This window comes from Nestor notabilis, unplaced genomic scaffold, assembly GCF_000696875.1.
Source record: "Nestor notabilis isolate BGI_N333 unplaced genomic scaffold, ASM69687v1 scaffold16076, whole genome shotgun sequence".
NCBI classification, from domain to species: domain Eukaryota; kingdom Metazoa; phylum Chordata; class Aves; order Psittaciformes; family Psittacidae; genus Nestor; species Nestor notabilis.
Window position 1 is genome coordinate 20,694 of NW_009933463.1, and position 16,445 is coordinate 37,138.

Consider the following 16,445-nt stretch of genomic DNA (forward strand, 5'->3'; position numbering starts at 1 on the left):
TGGTGACACCAGTAGATCAGGAGCAGTTTCACAGTTCCTCTTATAAGTAAGCTGCTATACCATAACACTTCAAAATAGAGTTAGGCATGTCATAGGGTGGTGAGGCACTGGAACAGATTACCCAGAGAAACTGGACACTCCATCCCTGGCAGCGTTCAAGGACAGTTTGGAAGGGGCTTTGAGCAACCTGGTCTAGTGGAAGGTGTCCCTGCCTGTGGCAGGGGGTTGGAACTAGATGAGCTTTAAGGTCCCTTCCAACCCAAACCATTCTGTGATTCTATGATTACTGTAATAGGAAATACATCGGCTAAAAACTCAGCTGTAGTAATTAAAAACAAATGTAAGTTTACATATACTTTCTGCTTAATCACTTGCATTTTCTTGGAGGTAGCCATTGACCTTTCCATTTTAGAGCTTGGCTAAACTGCTTATCTCTACCGCTTTTTAGGAAATTCCATCTAGAATAAGAAGTTACTTTACAGTTACCCATATTAAGCCTATGTAAACTTACATGTGTCATGTAAGATCTTAATTTATAAACTAACAAAGAACTGTACAAATGCTATAGGGATCATTTTGCTTTTTCAAACACGGGTTATTTAACCTACCAGACAGATTTTTTTAATTGTACTTTGTTTCAACTGACAGAAAAATTAAAAAAAAAATCTTTCTTCGTTTCAGGGCAAAGCATTGCTAGAACAGCACATGCTGCAGGTTTGTTCAGTTATCTAAAATAGTTTTTCAGGTGGGTCCCATATAACATGGCTAGTCATTCACAAGAATCTCCCTGAGCCAGCAAATAATAGCACAGCTTCCCATTTCAATCTGTGATGAAGAATGAATTCTACATATATGACATTTTTAGTTCAGACTGAAGCAGAACAGTAGTTAGCTGAAGAGAAATTTGACATAAAATAGATTAAAGCAGAATATGCCTGTTCACTCAAGCTCACACTGGGTACAGAACTGAAAATGGGGAGTGTCTGCTTTACTCTCCAATGAGTGCCCTGTACCATTCCTTATTTCCTACCTTATGCTTGAAATCACAGCATGAAACTACTGTTTTTTAAAATAAAAGCTACCCTACGGGACAGCACAAAAAGATAAAAGGCAGCAAAGCATGTAATGTTGTGTGTTATCTTGCCTCCCCGATGAAGTCCGCATCCCTGGATTCCAGTGAAGAGACAGGATTGGGGTTTTTCCTCCCTATTGTAACTATTTACTCCTCACTCGTAGTGAGATTCCCTCCAGAAAGCATTTTATGTCCCACCTACGCCACACAGCCATTACTACTCTGAGTAGGACTCTATAATTCAATACAGACAGATCTGGAAGTGTTTACCCCATATGTTTAATACAGCAAATTTAAAGAAAGAAAAATAGTGATTTGAAATAAAATAAATATTTAAGCATTGAAACTAACAATGTTTACAATAAAACATTTCTAAATAGAAGTACAATGTCCTGATGACTGGGAAACATTCAAAATCATGTTTCTTGGTGTGGTGGGAAGAAGAGGAAGTGGTGTATACCACACTGCTTGTCAAGGGAAGGGTAAGAGAGGGGAAGAATAAGGACAAGTAGTATTGCACAATTTAAAAGTGTTAAATTTAGTACTGTGACTATGAAGAACAGATCCATCCAAGAAAGCAAATGGACCACCTCACACATTCTCATCACTCAACATGAAAACTGTGCGGGAGGTAAGTTGCACTACAGCTTGTTCCTACTTGCACTCAAACAGTATTTACATTCTGCAGAAACTTAAGCCCTATCCAGAGTACTACTTCTGCTGTCTTGTACCTATCACAAGAGCATTATTCATATTTCAAGAGGCTGGCTGTGTATTTTCTGATACTGTTATGTCTTCGGCACATGAGAGTTATTTGTCTTTACAAGTTGTTTCTTTCTAAGAAACTGCTCTCCTGTGGCTTTACAAAAGCCTCACAAGGATCACAGTTTAGCTGACCTGAAGTTCAGCTGATGTCACGAGCCATGAACTTCTTGGGAACAGTTCAAATGCAAATCCCATTTTAAGGTGACAACATAAAACAAAAGCAGAGCAACTCCTGGATAATGGAAGTCCAAGGTATAGAGGGAAGGCCAACATAATGTTAACCTGAGGTGCATAACTGCTTATCTAGTCTAGCCCCATCTGATAAGCAAAACCATGAGAAGCTGTTGTCACCTGTGAACTGTTCCTGACTCTCCCTTTTCTTACCAACATGTGGCTCTTGGTCAGACATTGCTGTAGAAGCAATGCTATTTTGCATACGTTAAGTTAGCCTTTTCATACTACCCACTGTCATTAATCTGCTCTCTGAAGGAAAAAAATGAACAGACAAAAAGTGTATCTAGTGTCTCCTCCCTGCTAGATTCCATTATGGATAATACTGGAGATAAAATCCCCAATATATATAAATAATGGATTAATAGCAAAATAAATTATTCAGTGTGGTCTTCAACATTCACTGCTATGAGCGAATTCTGAGTTCCATATGAAGGCATATGAAATCTAAGGGCTCATGAGGGTTCTGGATTCTACAGCAGTCAAGGTGCCGTACAGTACATATCATCTTAGGCCTTGACTTGGCAGATACTTATTAGAACTCAATCAACATCAAAAGGGGTGAATCACACATGTGAAATTAATACACATGTAAGAGTTTTCAGGATTGGGGCCTTAGGGTACACACCTTCTACCAACTCTCTTTATAGAAATGCAGGTGTAATGTACATCCAAACTTGACTGGCTTCATTCTTTTTCATGCTTGTTCCCCTAGCAACTGGAGTAGTTATGGCAAGATCGGCTTAGCTTTACTTGTTTGGTTTTCTGCATCATATCAGCGGGAATTTTATGCTCAAATACTGTAAGAACAGGCTTCAGAGCATTTGTGGAGTCAGTGGTGGTTAGATTTTCACTCTGCCTTAGATTTCCCAAAGTAATGTAAATGTAACCTTGCAAAATATCAAGTATTTAAATTCATATTTATGTGGGAGGTAATTTTACTGCTTCTAATCTGATGTTCTCACAGCACTGTATGAGCAACTCTCCATTTTCAATCTTTTACCACTACTCTACAAGTAAATAGAAGTACTTTTACTACATTAAATACACACAATTTTTTTAAAAGACATTTTCCTGCTTAGAGAGTTTCTGTTATTAAAAAAATATTATTCTATTGTTTTGAAAATGAATTATCCCTTGAGGGTACTGTAAGAAATTAAAGGAATGCTACTAATTTTGATACGTCTGTGGTCTGTTGAGCTTCATGCATGAAGTGAATGAGACTACATGCAAATTGCAGTTACAAATGAAAAAGCAGAAATGCAGTCGTTTATTTCTTATTTAGAAGGGGACCCCACATTTTTCCATCTAAAGCAACAGGGTCCCTTAAAGTAACAAAAATTAAGAGACTATCATTGATATAGCTCAAGTTGCCAGTCTACCTGCTGCCAGTGTCATGTTAAAAAGCTTTTAAGAGACATAACTCCGATCATCTTTACAAATTATTAAATGGAAAAGAGAAACCAGTCACCATTATATGGGTTTGCATGCTAAGTTAAAAGGCAAGCTACTGAGAAATGTGACATAAAAAACTGGAAGAAAGCTATTTTTAAGATGAGTGGATACTGTACTGCAGTTAAATGCCAATTAAACAAATATTAATTCTCAGAAAATGGGATTAAGATGATGCAATATTCAGTAAAATTGAGAAAGTTACAATATTAAACAGTTTAAAGCATTGACTGCTCATTAAGATCAGTTTTCCCCCTTCCCTCTCTGCTTCTTTTTACACTGCATCAGGATAATCTCTTCACTTTTCTGCCCACAACTATTTAATAAATAGAATTTAAATATTTCTGTAGCAGAAATCTTTTTAGTGGGTATCTAATTACGCACATATACAGCTGTCTGCTCGTTACTATCATCCTTTATATGCTTATCAGCGTGCAATGCAGTGTGAGTACCCAGCAGATCATAAAAACACATTTATAAGATTAGTTCTAAGTCAACCCTTCCTCTCACTCCAACAGTAGAAACAAAAAGAGAAACTGAAAATGGTTATGGTGCAGTTTCCTTTTACAATTCCCTATATCAAAACGGGTGTGCAGTTTTAAAGTGCTTAAGAGTCATAGTAAGAGTCTAATATAGGAGTGGCAATGCTCAGGAATCCAAACAACAAGCTCATGTGAAATTCCTCAGGCGGTAGATGGGTGCGGTAAAAAAAGTAGGTGCCTGATTTGCAGGAACTTCTAATGGTATCTAATGCTTTAGCGTTTTCTCACATTGGACCAGAGCCACCTCTACTCAACTGTGAGGTTATTTGTTTGATTTGCTGTTGGGCTTGTTTTTGCTTTAAAGTCACTGAAGGGCTTATATATTCACAAGATAGCAACAACTACAAAGCCATAGGGGACCATGCATGAAGTATGGCAACAGCACAGTGTGGCCACACAGGACTTCAAGTCTCAAGTTAATTAAGCCCGTTGGAATTTTCTGCATCTGGTCTTTTAGACAGAAAAAGCCTTCAAGTTATTCCTGCAGCCAATGCAATACCAGGACTGTCAGACCTCCCACGTAGCTAACTCCAGCCTGACAGACCAGGTAAACTTGTCAGCATTAGAAAGCTGTAAGAATATCTGGGGACAGACATCCATGAAGACCATGAAAATCCTATCACTTCAAGCTCCTTTACAGAAAAAAGCTTCTCTCCTGCCATCATACAGACTGAGCATGAGATAAGGAACTGAAAGTGGATCAAAGAAACAGGAGATTAGAGCATGCAGTTTCTAACACGTTAGAAGACCAATGGCTCTATGAATCCCCAGGCTATATAAACTGTTTTAAAATTAAATTTTGATAACTGATAGCCTTTATAGTTTGTGCTATGGCCATTCCTTAGGACTATACAACATGGAAGAGACCAGTAAATTGCATGTCCACGACTACCATTCAAGATCTGCTGACATCCAGAAGAACAGGAAGAGGAAATCCACAAAGCAGGCAGAGTCCACAAAGCAGGCAGAGCCATGCAGCCAGCCCATGTAATTAGGAGTGGGCGGAAAGAAGAAATCAGACAACCAGTCACCGAGCAAGAGACTCAGGAAAGCACTGGTAGAAGGGAAAGATTAAAACATACCAACCTACTAGTACATTTTGTGCCAATTGAAACAACCTGGCTTTGATGAGAAAGGGGAGGGCAGAAAGAAAACAGCTCTTGATCCTGCATGCTCACTTCTGACAGTCAAAAGGAGTGATCAGTTTGGCTCTGTTTTATAAGGAAGCTTCATAACAAAGAGTGGAGTCCTGAAATTATGGACAAAGTCTTGGCACGAAGGCAGCAATAAGTTACCTTATGCTAAAATTCTGCATGCATGCCAAGTTGTTGGCTTTCACAGTATCACAGAATAGTTTGGGTTGGAAGGGACTTAAAGATCATCTAGTTCCAACTCCCCTGCCATGGGCTTTCTTTTTGTATTATTTTGAAACAATCTTTTAATTTACACTAGTCACATCCTTTGAAATGAAGCTGGTTTCTGTTACTTTATCTGCTGTCATTTACTTGTTTGCTGAGACAAAACAAGACCAAAACACAGTTATGGACTTTAAATCCAAAATGATGGAACGTTTATAAGCTTTACATAGTGCGGTGTATAAATTATTTTGTTACCTGAACTTGATCGCATTCATCAGCGGGGTAGATCCGTATCTGTCTCTAGCATAAACAGTTGCACCAGATGTCAACAAATACTCAACTAATGGTAAATGCCCTTCAGAGGCTGCAATATGAAGTGGAGTTCGGCCATCATAGTCTCCACAGCTGAGGTTTCCACCCTACAAAAGGACAGATCCTTTGCATACTACAAAGATAATGGCTGCACATGAAGTTGTAGGTTCAACAGTGGATGCATACACCACGTTTTAATTCTGCCACCAAAATGTTAAGCTTGTCAAATTTACTAAAAGTTTATCTGGTAGCATTGTTTTAGCACCAGCAAAGACATCCATTCCACTGTCTGCATGCTCCCCTCTCCACGTATTCTCATTACAGCCCCTTCAGATATGCTCTTTATTGCAGTAGACCACACAGCAGCTTTGTGTCTATAGTCTGCTAATTTTACTCGACTTAGTTTATTGTTATTTTCAAGACACATTTATCCTTACTTGAGGCCCATTACTGAAGTCTCAAAACCAAAGCAAAGAGAGAGAAAAAAAAAAAAAAAAGAGGTGTAGAAGATGACACAGTGAAATGCCTGTTTCTTTTTTCAGGTGTAACCCAAGCTCAAGCTATGTGGAGGGCCAAAAATCCTGAATTAGCACTGCACTGTGTTTTGCTTCAATATAATTTTCAAGTTCTTTTTTTTTAATCATGACAGATGCACATTCAAAAGCTGGATACTATGAATATGCATAAAGAAAGTTAAGTGAAAAAAAGCAGCACAAACCATGTTAAAGTGTTCCAAAGTTAGCAGATAAGAACTTATATTTTAATCTACCTGTATTTTTGCAGTTCAAAAGAAAACGTAAACAGCTGAGAACCAGATAGAGGAAAGAACATACCAGTTTTGAAAGGCAAAGACTGAGAAGCCTTGAAACTGATTGTATTAGTCAAAGCACCTTGATTTTTAGGTAGTTGCTTACCAGTGATTATAGCTTCCTCCTGTCATTTACAACTCTATTTAAAAAATAATGTTTTGTACAAACTGTTAATTTTACATTACCATTTCTGCTATGGCTCTTAGTGCATCAATGTCCCCCAGTTTAGCTGCAGCACAAGCCAAAGGTGGAATTAATGCATCTCTTACGGCTTCTAACTCCTGAGAAACAAATAAAATTAAACATTTAATACCTGCCTCGCCTCTAATGTGATTGATGTCTAAGTCATAAAAATGCTGCCCTCGCTTTCATGTAAAGTTTCCAAATTAGTCATTTGGATATTTAAAAATGGTAGCATTTAGTTCTTGGAAGGAAAGAAGTCTTATGTTTATTTTACATTTTGTCAGTCTCACATCCATAAAATTTATATTCCTCCCTGGCAAAACTACAATAACCTGATACATATATACACATATACCATTTAAACTGTGTGCACTAATTAACATCTCGGTACTGCCCTAGTTACACATCAGTACAGTAAGAGAAACAGCACTGGTAGGAGTTGGAAAAGACCATACAGTTCAGTCTCCTCAAGACTGGATCAACTGTCTTCATGTGATTCCTCAGACGTTTGTGTAACCTGTACCTCCAAACTTCCACTGACAAGCTATATGGGACCCCTAAATATCCTCCCATTTCTCATACTTACTGAAGAAGAACCATACATTCAGGATTCATTAGCTACTAAAAATTCCATCTTCCCTGAAACCAAGCCAAGAGAAAACCAAATACTTGTATCTTACAACCAGTACTATATTTTCTGATTTGCCAGTTGGGAGGGACAAATACTAAACACCACAAATTACACTTGTATAGTGCTTTGCTAGTATCAGCCTTCTACGACTGCATGTAAAATTAAGCTGTTTTGCCCGTTCTTATTTGGATTGCTCCAAACTGTCAATACATTTGACCACAAAAATACTAAGCACTTCTTGATATCATTGATAGCTTGAATTACAGCAATTGTCTGAAGCTTGTTATTGCAACTAGTCAGCCAAAAAAATAACCTCAAGATGGGGCTGCAAGGGGGGGGGGGGGGGGGTAATTATGGGGGGCGAAGGGGGGGGGGGGGGAGTTAATATGTTTTTAATTAAAATCATTTTAATGCTATGCTTGTCATTGTGTCCTTTCTCCCTAACCCAACTGGTTAGCTGGGACACTCAGTACTAAAAAAATAATAAAAGCTCCAATGTTCCATTTTCTTTCAGCTTTGCTGTTCATCTTTAAGCTAGGTTCATTTAACTGAGTTTACAGCTTTACATGAGTTTGATTTTAAATATTTAAGTGTGTACCTCCTTGCTGCTGATACTTAGAGATTTGGCAATCACTTGAATAAACTTGCTATCTCTCAGAGAGATCTTGGCTCCTGTGGGTACAACAGTCATTTCTCCTCTTAGATTCTCACTCAGCATCTGAAAAGCAAGCAATCAAATCCTTTGTTAGCAGAGGAAAAATATGGTAGTAGTCTAATAAAAAACCTTAGGATCAAGTTAGAAAATTGTTTGGAGGAATTATGGAAACTAATTGAATGCAGACAGAAGATTAAAGAAATAGTTACTATTCCATGAAGACTGCAAGTTTAAAAAGACAAGGGGAAGGGAGGAAAGACAGGCACATCAAATATTCTTCCAAAGCAAAGAAACCAAAATAAGCGCATAACAGAACATCCCATTTTTTAGTGTATGCAGACAAAAGTTCCCCAGTGGGGTAGCTGCAGCCTACTTAAAAACACAAAAATACTAAGTAATAAACAGAGTGAGGCTGAAGAACAGAATATTCTGAAATGCTGCCTTTTGCCAGCAATCTCAAACCTCAATACTCCTACACAGCCTGCGTATGTAGGCCTCGAAATGAAGCCAAGTGCTGCATGTATTTCAATGGGTTTTCAAACGGCTTCATTAGCCCAGATTTTGTTAAAATTTGGCCATAGAGCCAGCTTTGAATGCAGAGAGTCTACAGTAGTGCTACTCATTCAGTATTAAAACAGGCATGTAACAGTTTGTGGGATAGGTGCATCCAATAATGGAACCAGGGGAAAAAAAACCACCCACAACCAAACCAAAAAAAGGTCTGCCAATTCATGTGTAGAAAGTGCTTGAATATGGCGTTCAAGAAAGGAAAATACTCCAAAACACAGGTTCTGGGAAACCTGGAGAACAGAGAGTGAATCTAGTCAGTAAGAAAAAGCAGCTGGATTCCTCAATTCTGACAATTTTACATACTGACACTGTTTCACAAAAGGTTGCTGATGCAGCTATAAAGGAGGACGTAGTTATTTCAATTAGAATTTTAAAAAGCAGGATTGTGAAAGTTTGCAAAAAACAGATGGGATGTTGGAAGGAGGAATGCCCCAGGTTCACTTATGTCTAGGCATGCCCTTTATTAAAAAAAAAACCTCCAAGAGCTGACAACACTGTAGTTGTTTGCTGGAAGAGTCCCATATGCATGTAACTCAGAGGATACCAACTGCTTTGGCACACTTTTAAGAGTTTGACAGGTTGAGATCATTGCTTTGCACAGGTAACCTTAGCAACTGGCACCTGTGCTAAATGCAGCCAGTGGAAAGCCCTGTGTGCCTTACTCAGTCCTACCAGCTCTGCAGCCAGCTCTGCAGCCATTTGCATGTGTCTGGGGGCACATTCCTTGCTTCTTTGTGTTGAAAGAGAATCCTAAAATAACCACACCAGCTTCAGGAGAGCTTCCGTCTCTTGGGACACTATTGTTTGGTGATATGTTTAGCTGAAGATATTGCCACAGACAACATATTTCTAGGCTTTCTTCTTCTTACGGTGTCTACCACCCATTCCTGCCCAGGCAATGCAGCATGCTGCTTCCTTAGTTGTGCCAACACAATTGTTTGTGGGCATGTACAATGAGTCAAATGAGGAAACTTATCCTGCTTAATTCAAAGAAATTGCAAAAGTTATTTTGTTTTTCAAACCATATAAAGGAGGTCCCAGTACCACCACAAGAAAAACTGCCTAGCACATTCCAAAGCGCAGCACATGAAGATGCAGGAGTACCATATGCCAGTGGTACCTTAAACATCCTATCTCCAAGTCCTCACCTGAGTAAGTCAGCTATCTCACCTCAGCAAAGTGGATCTCAAATTAAGTTTTAACTCACACACCTAAGCAGGAAGCCAGCTGGGAAAGTCAGTCCTGTCCCAGGTCAAATAATTCTCTGTGCAAGAAGATTAAAGTCTGCATTAAAAGAAAACAGGCCAGTTTGTTCCAGGGTCAGTGAGTGTACTAGAGGGACATCAGTGAAAAGCCTGGGTTTCTAAAGCGTATGTACACAAACACATGCAATATAATTACTCTTCACACAACATTTTGTCTCCTGTCAAGCATGTTCTTGCACATAGTACGTTCTTGCTATCCTCACCAAAAAACCACATAGCTCCTCGTTCTCTCATTTTTCAGAGCCAGAGCTTTGGCAAACAACCGAAAGCTCAGTCTGAAATTGTTTCTAAGCATGACAAGTGGTACTTCCAGCCACCCCACTTACGATCCTAGATATCCAAATATGTTCGTCTGAAAAGCTGCTACTAGTTGAAAGATGTTGAACAGGAAATAATGATCCATTTTTTTTCAGTTTTAATAAAAACAAAACGCCATCCTAAAATACACATGTGCATGCAGTGCTTAAGTCTAGCGAGTGACTCATCATGATGTCATCTCCCAAAGTTCAGGATTATGATTTCACTGCATACAAGCACAGAAACACCTGAATTCCTGCAGACTGCTGCTCCCTTATCCAATTGTATAAAAGGAACATGATATATAACCATATAATTTGAGGAAAAAAGCCTTGATTGAGCACCAATGAACAGTAAGAACATTGTTAAAGGGGTTGTGATTTTAAACAGTTACAGTTGATCCTTAGAATAATCCTCTATTTTTTATGTATTTATAAAGTGTATCTCCTCTTAGAGAAATGAATTCTAACCCTGTCATAAGTAATGCTGTAAAGAAAGAGGCTGTAGGCAATATTTATTTTCAGAATTAGCTTTGTGCAAATGAGTCTTGGATGAAATCTTTTACCATGCTAAAATCAATGGCAAGATCTTTGCTGACTTCAGTAGGTTTAGGATTCTGTCTCACATGTAAATTTCCACATACGGGTTTTTAGTGCAGAAATGTCCAAGTTAGACTACTACCTTTTCAAGATGCACTTTTATGGCTTGGTGATAGTTTTACCTGACTTATGCAGAGAATTCTTTTCTCTCCCAATCTACATACGTTCATTTGCCTAACAGTATTTTCCTTTAGGATAAAAACATGCCATGTTCACATTATCCCTCTAGAACCATTTGCTTTTAAATGCAAGAGAGAAGCTCAAGGCATTCAGCTAAACAGAAGTTAGCACAGTAGATGAGAAAGTTGAAGCCTTTCAAGGTTACGCTGAAATATTTACCTGCCTCTTCTCCTCCCAGCTAAGCTTACTCTTGCTGAGTGTGTATGACAGTTTAGCTAGGGCTGCCTCTGGTGTCATATCACCTCCAGGAATTACTCCAACATCAGCGAGAGTCTGGATAAAAAGGAATAATGATTCCAATTAGCATAGCATTCAGAAATACCTGCATGTACAGAAAATTTCTATGAATGACTAGTAGCTACAGAGAACACAATATGCAGTTGTGTCTCCACTCTCTTGCTCCTCCTACTGCCACTGTAATTTTAGTTATCAGATACTGAGCAAATACTAAAACCAGCTGAATAAAGATGAGTTTTACTTTAAATTCCTTTTCATGCAATAATGCATCAGAATTCAACTAAACGCTTGCCATGGTCACTTACTATGCTAAAAGGGAAAGCTTACAGCTCTGTATCAGCTATCTGCAGAGTTGTCAGATTCCCTTTATTGAAAAGCTGCAGTTACTCTGTTTTAACCCAGTGGCATTTTGAACATTGTCAAGTAGGCTGTTCTCACACAGACATATTTACCATTCTTTTATGGGGCATTCCTTTGGATTAAGTCCAGCAGTACAGTGTGCTCACACCAGGAGTTTTTCAGAACCTTTCAGGCTGCACTAGCAGTGTATGATTTAAAACATACAATTACAGTATGTAATTTACACACTTCTGACAAGAACAACTGAAAAATATGTCCTTTTTAAGTTACCTTCCTGGTAGTAAAAAAACCCAAACATATCTGAAACAAAGCAAAAAGCAGAAGGATTTTTGCCATGGTCAGCAAGGCCCATATATGTTTTCTCATGGGAAAACATATAAAAAGAAGTTGAGAAATACTTTTTGTACTGCAGACCTAGCCAAAGACTGTTAGGGATTTTTCAGTTTGAGAAAGAGGAAGGGATTTCCCAGCTTCTTTCCTATACCTGAATTCCTCTCAATTACAAGTTTCTACCGTGCATATGGATCAGAGGCCAGACATATAGTTAATTAAAACAAATACTTCAGGGGAAACCAGGGACTGAGCTGACCCACCTGGCTAGCCTGAATGAGTAAAAAATGGCTTAGCCACATGCAAAGACCTGTGAAAGATTTTATTTAAAGAAAAATCAAAGTAAACTTAACATTACAACAACTTCCCAGCATTAGTCCATGGTACTTCCTCCACTGAGCTGTTCCTTATGAAAAGGAGAAAGCAATGAAAGAAGCAGCATGAAGTAATTTTATAGGACTTGGCTCTGTCAGTGTTCTCAAAAGATGCCAAGAAAACAGGGCAGCCTCCACCAACAGATGCTGAAGCAACATAAAACATGCTTCATACAAGAAGTGGAAGCCAGAAGTGAACCCATTTCCACACAGCCTTGCAGTAGTTCAGTAAGACCTGAGCAGAATCCTTCAATTCAGCCTAACAGTCTGGACCAGAGTGCAAAGAGCCATTTTTGAGGTGTCTAATTGAACAATCTTTTAACCAAAGCATAGAAAATGTTTTATCTTCCTTCCACACATTTTAGAAGTTCATTTCAAGCAGAAGATCACATAAAAGCTAGGCTTCATTCTCACGTTGTTTTTCAAATATATTTGGTGTCTCTTATTGACCTAATTGCTTTCTTCTTTCCATGTGGTCTGTATAATCCATGAATTCCTGTCCTATTTGCTACAGAGCATGGGATCTTTGCAAAAGTTAATACTTCTCAAAACTTCTCCATTAAGTTATACGAAAGTTTTACCAACACCCAAATGACTGTCCATATCAGAAAATACTGAGCTTGGATACTGAAGAGGTGGAAAGAAACTCTTACAATCTCCTTTTCTTTCTCCTCAAAACAGACTATGTGTTCTTGAAGCAAATATAACCTAAAGCTGTGTCAAAATCAGTGTTAAAAGAGGCAGGTTTCAGCACCAGACTAGAGTACCTAGGCTTGCCTTACAGTCAGTGAAGAGGCTGGCTCTGCCAGATGGGTGGTTGCTCCCAACAAAACCAGGTGTCTAAAACAGGCGGATGAGTCACCCTCTGGCAGTGCTTCTTCAATATTTAATGGCTAGGTTTTTTTATAAAGGCCAGTTAAACCAGCTTTCTCCACACTACCGCATGCAACACATACTCTTAGATGGCTTTGAGCTCTTATTAGTCCCAGTGATGTCATGTCTTAATACACAATTGAGAAACTCACTACAAAATACCCTGAATATTAACAGTATCTACATAAAGCCTGCTTTAGGCTAGCCTTCATGGGCTAAACACAACTGATTTCCATTCTGCAAGACAGACACTTCCTTACATACTGTTGTCCATTCTCTCACTCAATTCAGTTGTACTTCCAGTCAAATAAAAAATTTGGAATATTGTTTGCATTTGCAGGCTTTCTTAATGCTCTTACATTGTAGCTAAGTAACTGCTAGCCTATCAAATAGTACTTTATTTGATCATCTGACCCCTAAGCTAGCTTCTAGCTCAGTGGAATCCCTTTAGGGGAGATACTACCTATCTAATGCAGGTATCCTGGAGTGCTGCGCACAACAGGAGCAAGCAATCACTATAGTATCTGGGATTTGAGCTGACTGTTTTGACCATTCGGACCAGAAGCAACAAGATCTTGTTTGCAGATACATATTTAAACGCTTCCAGGTTAAGATTTTTCAGATATTGTTATTTCATGAGCAATATTTTTACAGGTAATGAATTGGTTTTTATATACTGGGACTATTAGAAGTATACAATCAAGTTGTACCAGTGGGATGGTTCTTTTACACAGCAGTAGAGTCTGGAATTATTACACAATCCTTACCTGCCCTGTTGCATAGACTGTTTTGACAGACCCTCGTAAGCACTGGGTACAGTTTAGAATCACTACTTTCCGTTCAGCTGCTTTCTTCAGTTCTTCCAGCAAGTCTTCTCTGTTGTTTGGGGCATTGCCACTTCCATAAGCTTCAAGTACAATGCCCTCAATTGGAGGCTGAAGAAACGCTTTTACCTGTTTAAAAATAAAACAGGGAAGAGAGACGAAAGGTGCATTTAAGTCACATTAAGATTTTCATGTATGGCATAGCATTTTTGAAAATGGTCTATTCCTAATATAGTCTTACAGCCTCTCATGCGTAACAGTCTTCTCATGCCCTTCTGTGCTCCCCATTTGCAGTAACTGGGACTGCAGAATAAGCTTTAAAAAAAAATGAGAATTTCACTCTATAGCTTCCTTTAAAATTCCTAGAGGGATAGATTTTAAACTAAACTATTTTCTGCAGTCATGACCTTGGTATGAAACAGGATGCTACTGTTCAAGTGCCATTAATAGGCTATACTGTTGCACAATGGTGGAGCAAAAAGATTTACACTTAGAAAATAAATGTAGAATTATTATTTGAGATTAGAACCCCCAGCCCTGCCTACATTTGTTACTTCAGCAAAAAGCTTTGTTCACAAATGTCTGCCTAAGAGAGAGTGTGTCTCACCTTTCAGGAAAGAATGATCTAATGAAGCCTGGAGTTTTTTAACTCAAAACCTAATTGTTTTAACTCAAGGTAGATTAAAAAAAAAAAAAAGAGGCTCTAATATGTTCTGGGTCAGTCGTTACTCAGGTAGCTATTGTGCCTCACTGTAAGTGAATGCCTAGCAGAGTCCTCTTCCCAGAAAGACGTATTTTAAACAACCTAAATGTTTCCTTGCTGATCACATATGCTAAATGCCATACACTGTAAGACCCCATGAGGCTAACTATGCAGTTGGAGTTTTATTGCAAATATACCACCCCTCTGCCTTTCCATCTGTTCATATTCACCTAAAAAGGATGGTAATATAATTGAGGAGTGCTGCTTAAACTACCGGATTCAATTTAAGATGGCAACAGCCACAAAAGACCTGTCAATTTAACAGAGATAGCATTAGACAAAAATTTAAAGACTAATCTACCTAAACGCACAGTTCTGCAAAATAATTTCTAAAGGCAAAAAAAGTCCCACTTCTCATTTTCAGCAACAAAATCCCATTTCTCATTTTCAGCTCTATAAGAATGCTGAGGGTCATGTTAACCATCAGTGTGAAAGAAAATGAACCTTAAAAAACAAGCTTGAGTTGTAGAAATAGTCACTCTCCCTTCCACCCACCATTTTGTGTATTCTTTGACAAGGTATCTATTAATATGTCTCAATATGCAGCAGTTGAGAATTTCACATGGCCACAAAAAATTAAGCTTTTATCAATAGTTTATGGCATACGAAATTAGTCTTTAAATGCTCTAATATTCCAAAAAATGTTTATCAGAAGAAGACAGATCCTTTCCCTTCCCTCCAAAGCCCCAACCACTGCTACAAACAACGCAGCCTCCCTACTTGAGCGAACAGATCAAGTATTGAGCATCCCTTCACCCACTTCCAAAATGAAGCGGTGACACTTACAACAGCAGCAGTGATTCCCGGGAAGATTCGCAGAAGCCCAACGTTCCTGTTCATATTGGTGTGAACTCGAAATTTCTTTTTGGTATTGGCTCTCCACACAGTTTCCCAGTTTACTGTTAAGAGAAATAGCCTTTTAAATTTAATATTAAGATATAACATTAAGTACACTTGTAGCACTTCATACTTACAGCAGTGTTTTTAAAAGCGTTTCTTACATAGGGGATTCACAGAAGACAATGTATTTTTGAAAAGAGGTAATGAAGACCCATTTAAGCCAGCAGCCATAGCAGCTGATCTAACACACTTTATTAGGTGCCACAAAATATGTCTTCAAGGCCACACCCAGGCCAGGCTCAACTCTGTTATATTTTAGCTTTAATTCCAAAGTAGTCTAGATTCTGAAGTAAATCAGTATTACTCATCAATATTTCTAAGTTGTTGCCCTTTAAGGAGATATTTAACATATATGCTTGCTTCAATTTAATAACATTTTATAGCAAAGGTTTCCAAAATGGATATTTTAGTTGAGTGATCATTACTGAAACAGATGATCTATGAGACATAAAGTTGCAGAGCTCTACTACAACCTCTTCTAAAGAGAAGTCTGATAGCTATGAAAACGATCCGAGTGCTAGACCTGATGGGTCCACGATGTCGAACATGTCCTGTTAGTGCCAGCTGTCCCAGTTCCGAGTGCTCAGAAAGCCACAACTAACAGAGCGCTGGGCAGGTCTAACATAGGTGAGATATTTACTTGTCACGCACTGACCTGAACTTCTTTGTTATGTAGCGGGCCTGATACCAGCCTGGATTTATGCTTAGAAAACAGACCTTCATCTTCCCAGACATAAGAGATGACAAATTCAGTTACTGTTACTGCTAATCACCTCCAGAGTTTATTAGGTAGTTACTAACGATTAAATAAAATAGCAAGGATTCAATTAACTCCGATTATACATTTAGTGCCAGAAGCCAGC

The 16,445-nt window shown here is 38.5% G+C and overlaps 1 protein-coding gene across 1 annotated transcript in view; it reads right to left on the minus strand.

Moving 5' to 3' along the window:
* The window catches only part of ASPG (asparaginase), a gene marked incomplete at its 5' end in the record, with an annotated part of 23,084 nt that extends 7,503 nt beyond the window's left edge, over positions 1–15,581 (minus strand). Inside the window, 6 exons of the mRNA XM_010016891.1 lie at positions 5,676–5,839; positions 6,727–6,822; positions 7,954–8,073; positions 11,081–11,194; positions 13,863–14,048; positions 15,469–15,581. Coding sequence (XP_010015193.1) covers positions 5,676–5,839; positions 6,727–6,822; positions 7,954–8,073; positions 11,081–11,194; positions 13,863–14,048; positions 15,469–15,581 — 793 coding nt within the window. The remainder of the gene's footprint in view (positions 1–5,675; positions 5,840–6,726; positions 6,823–7,953; positions 8,074–11,080; positions 11,195–13,862; positions 14,049–15,468) is intronic.
* Between the last annotated feature and the right edge of the window lie 864 nt (positions 15,582–16,445).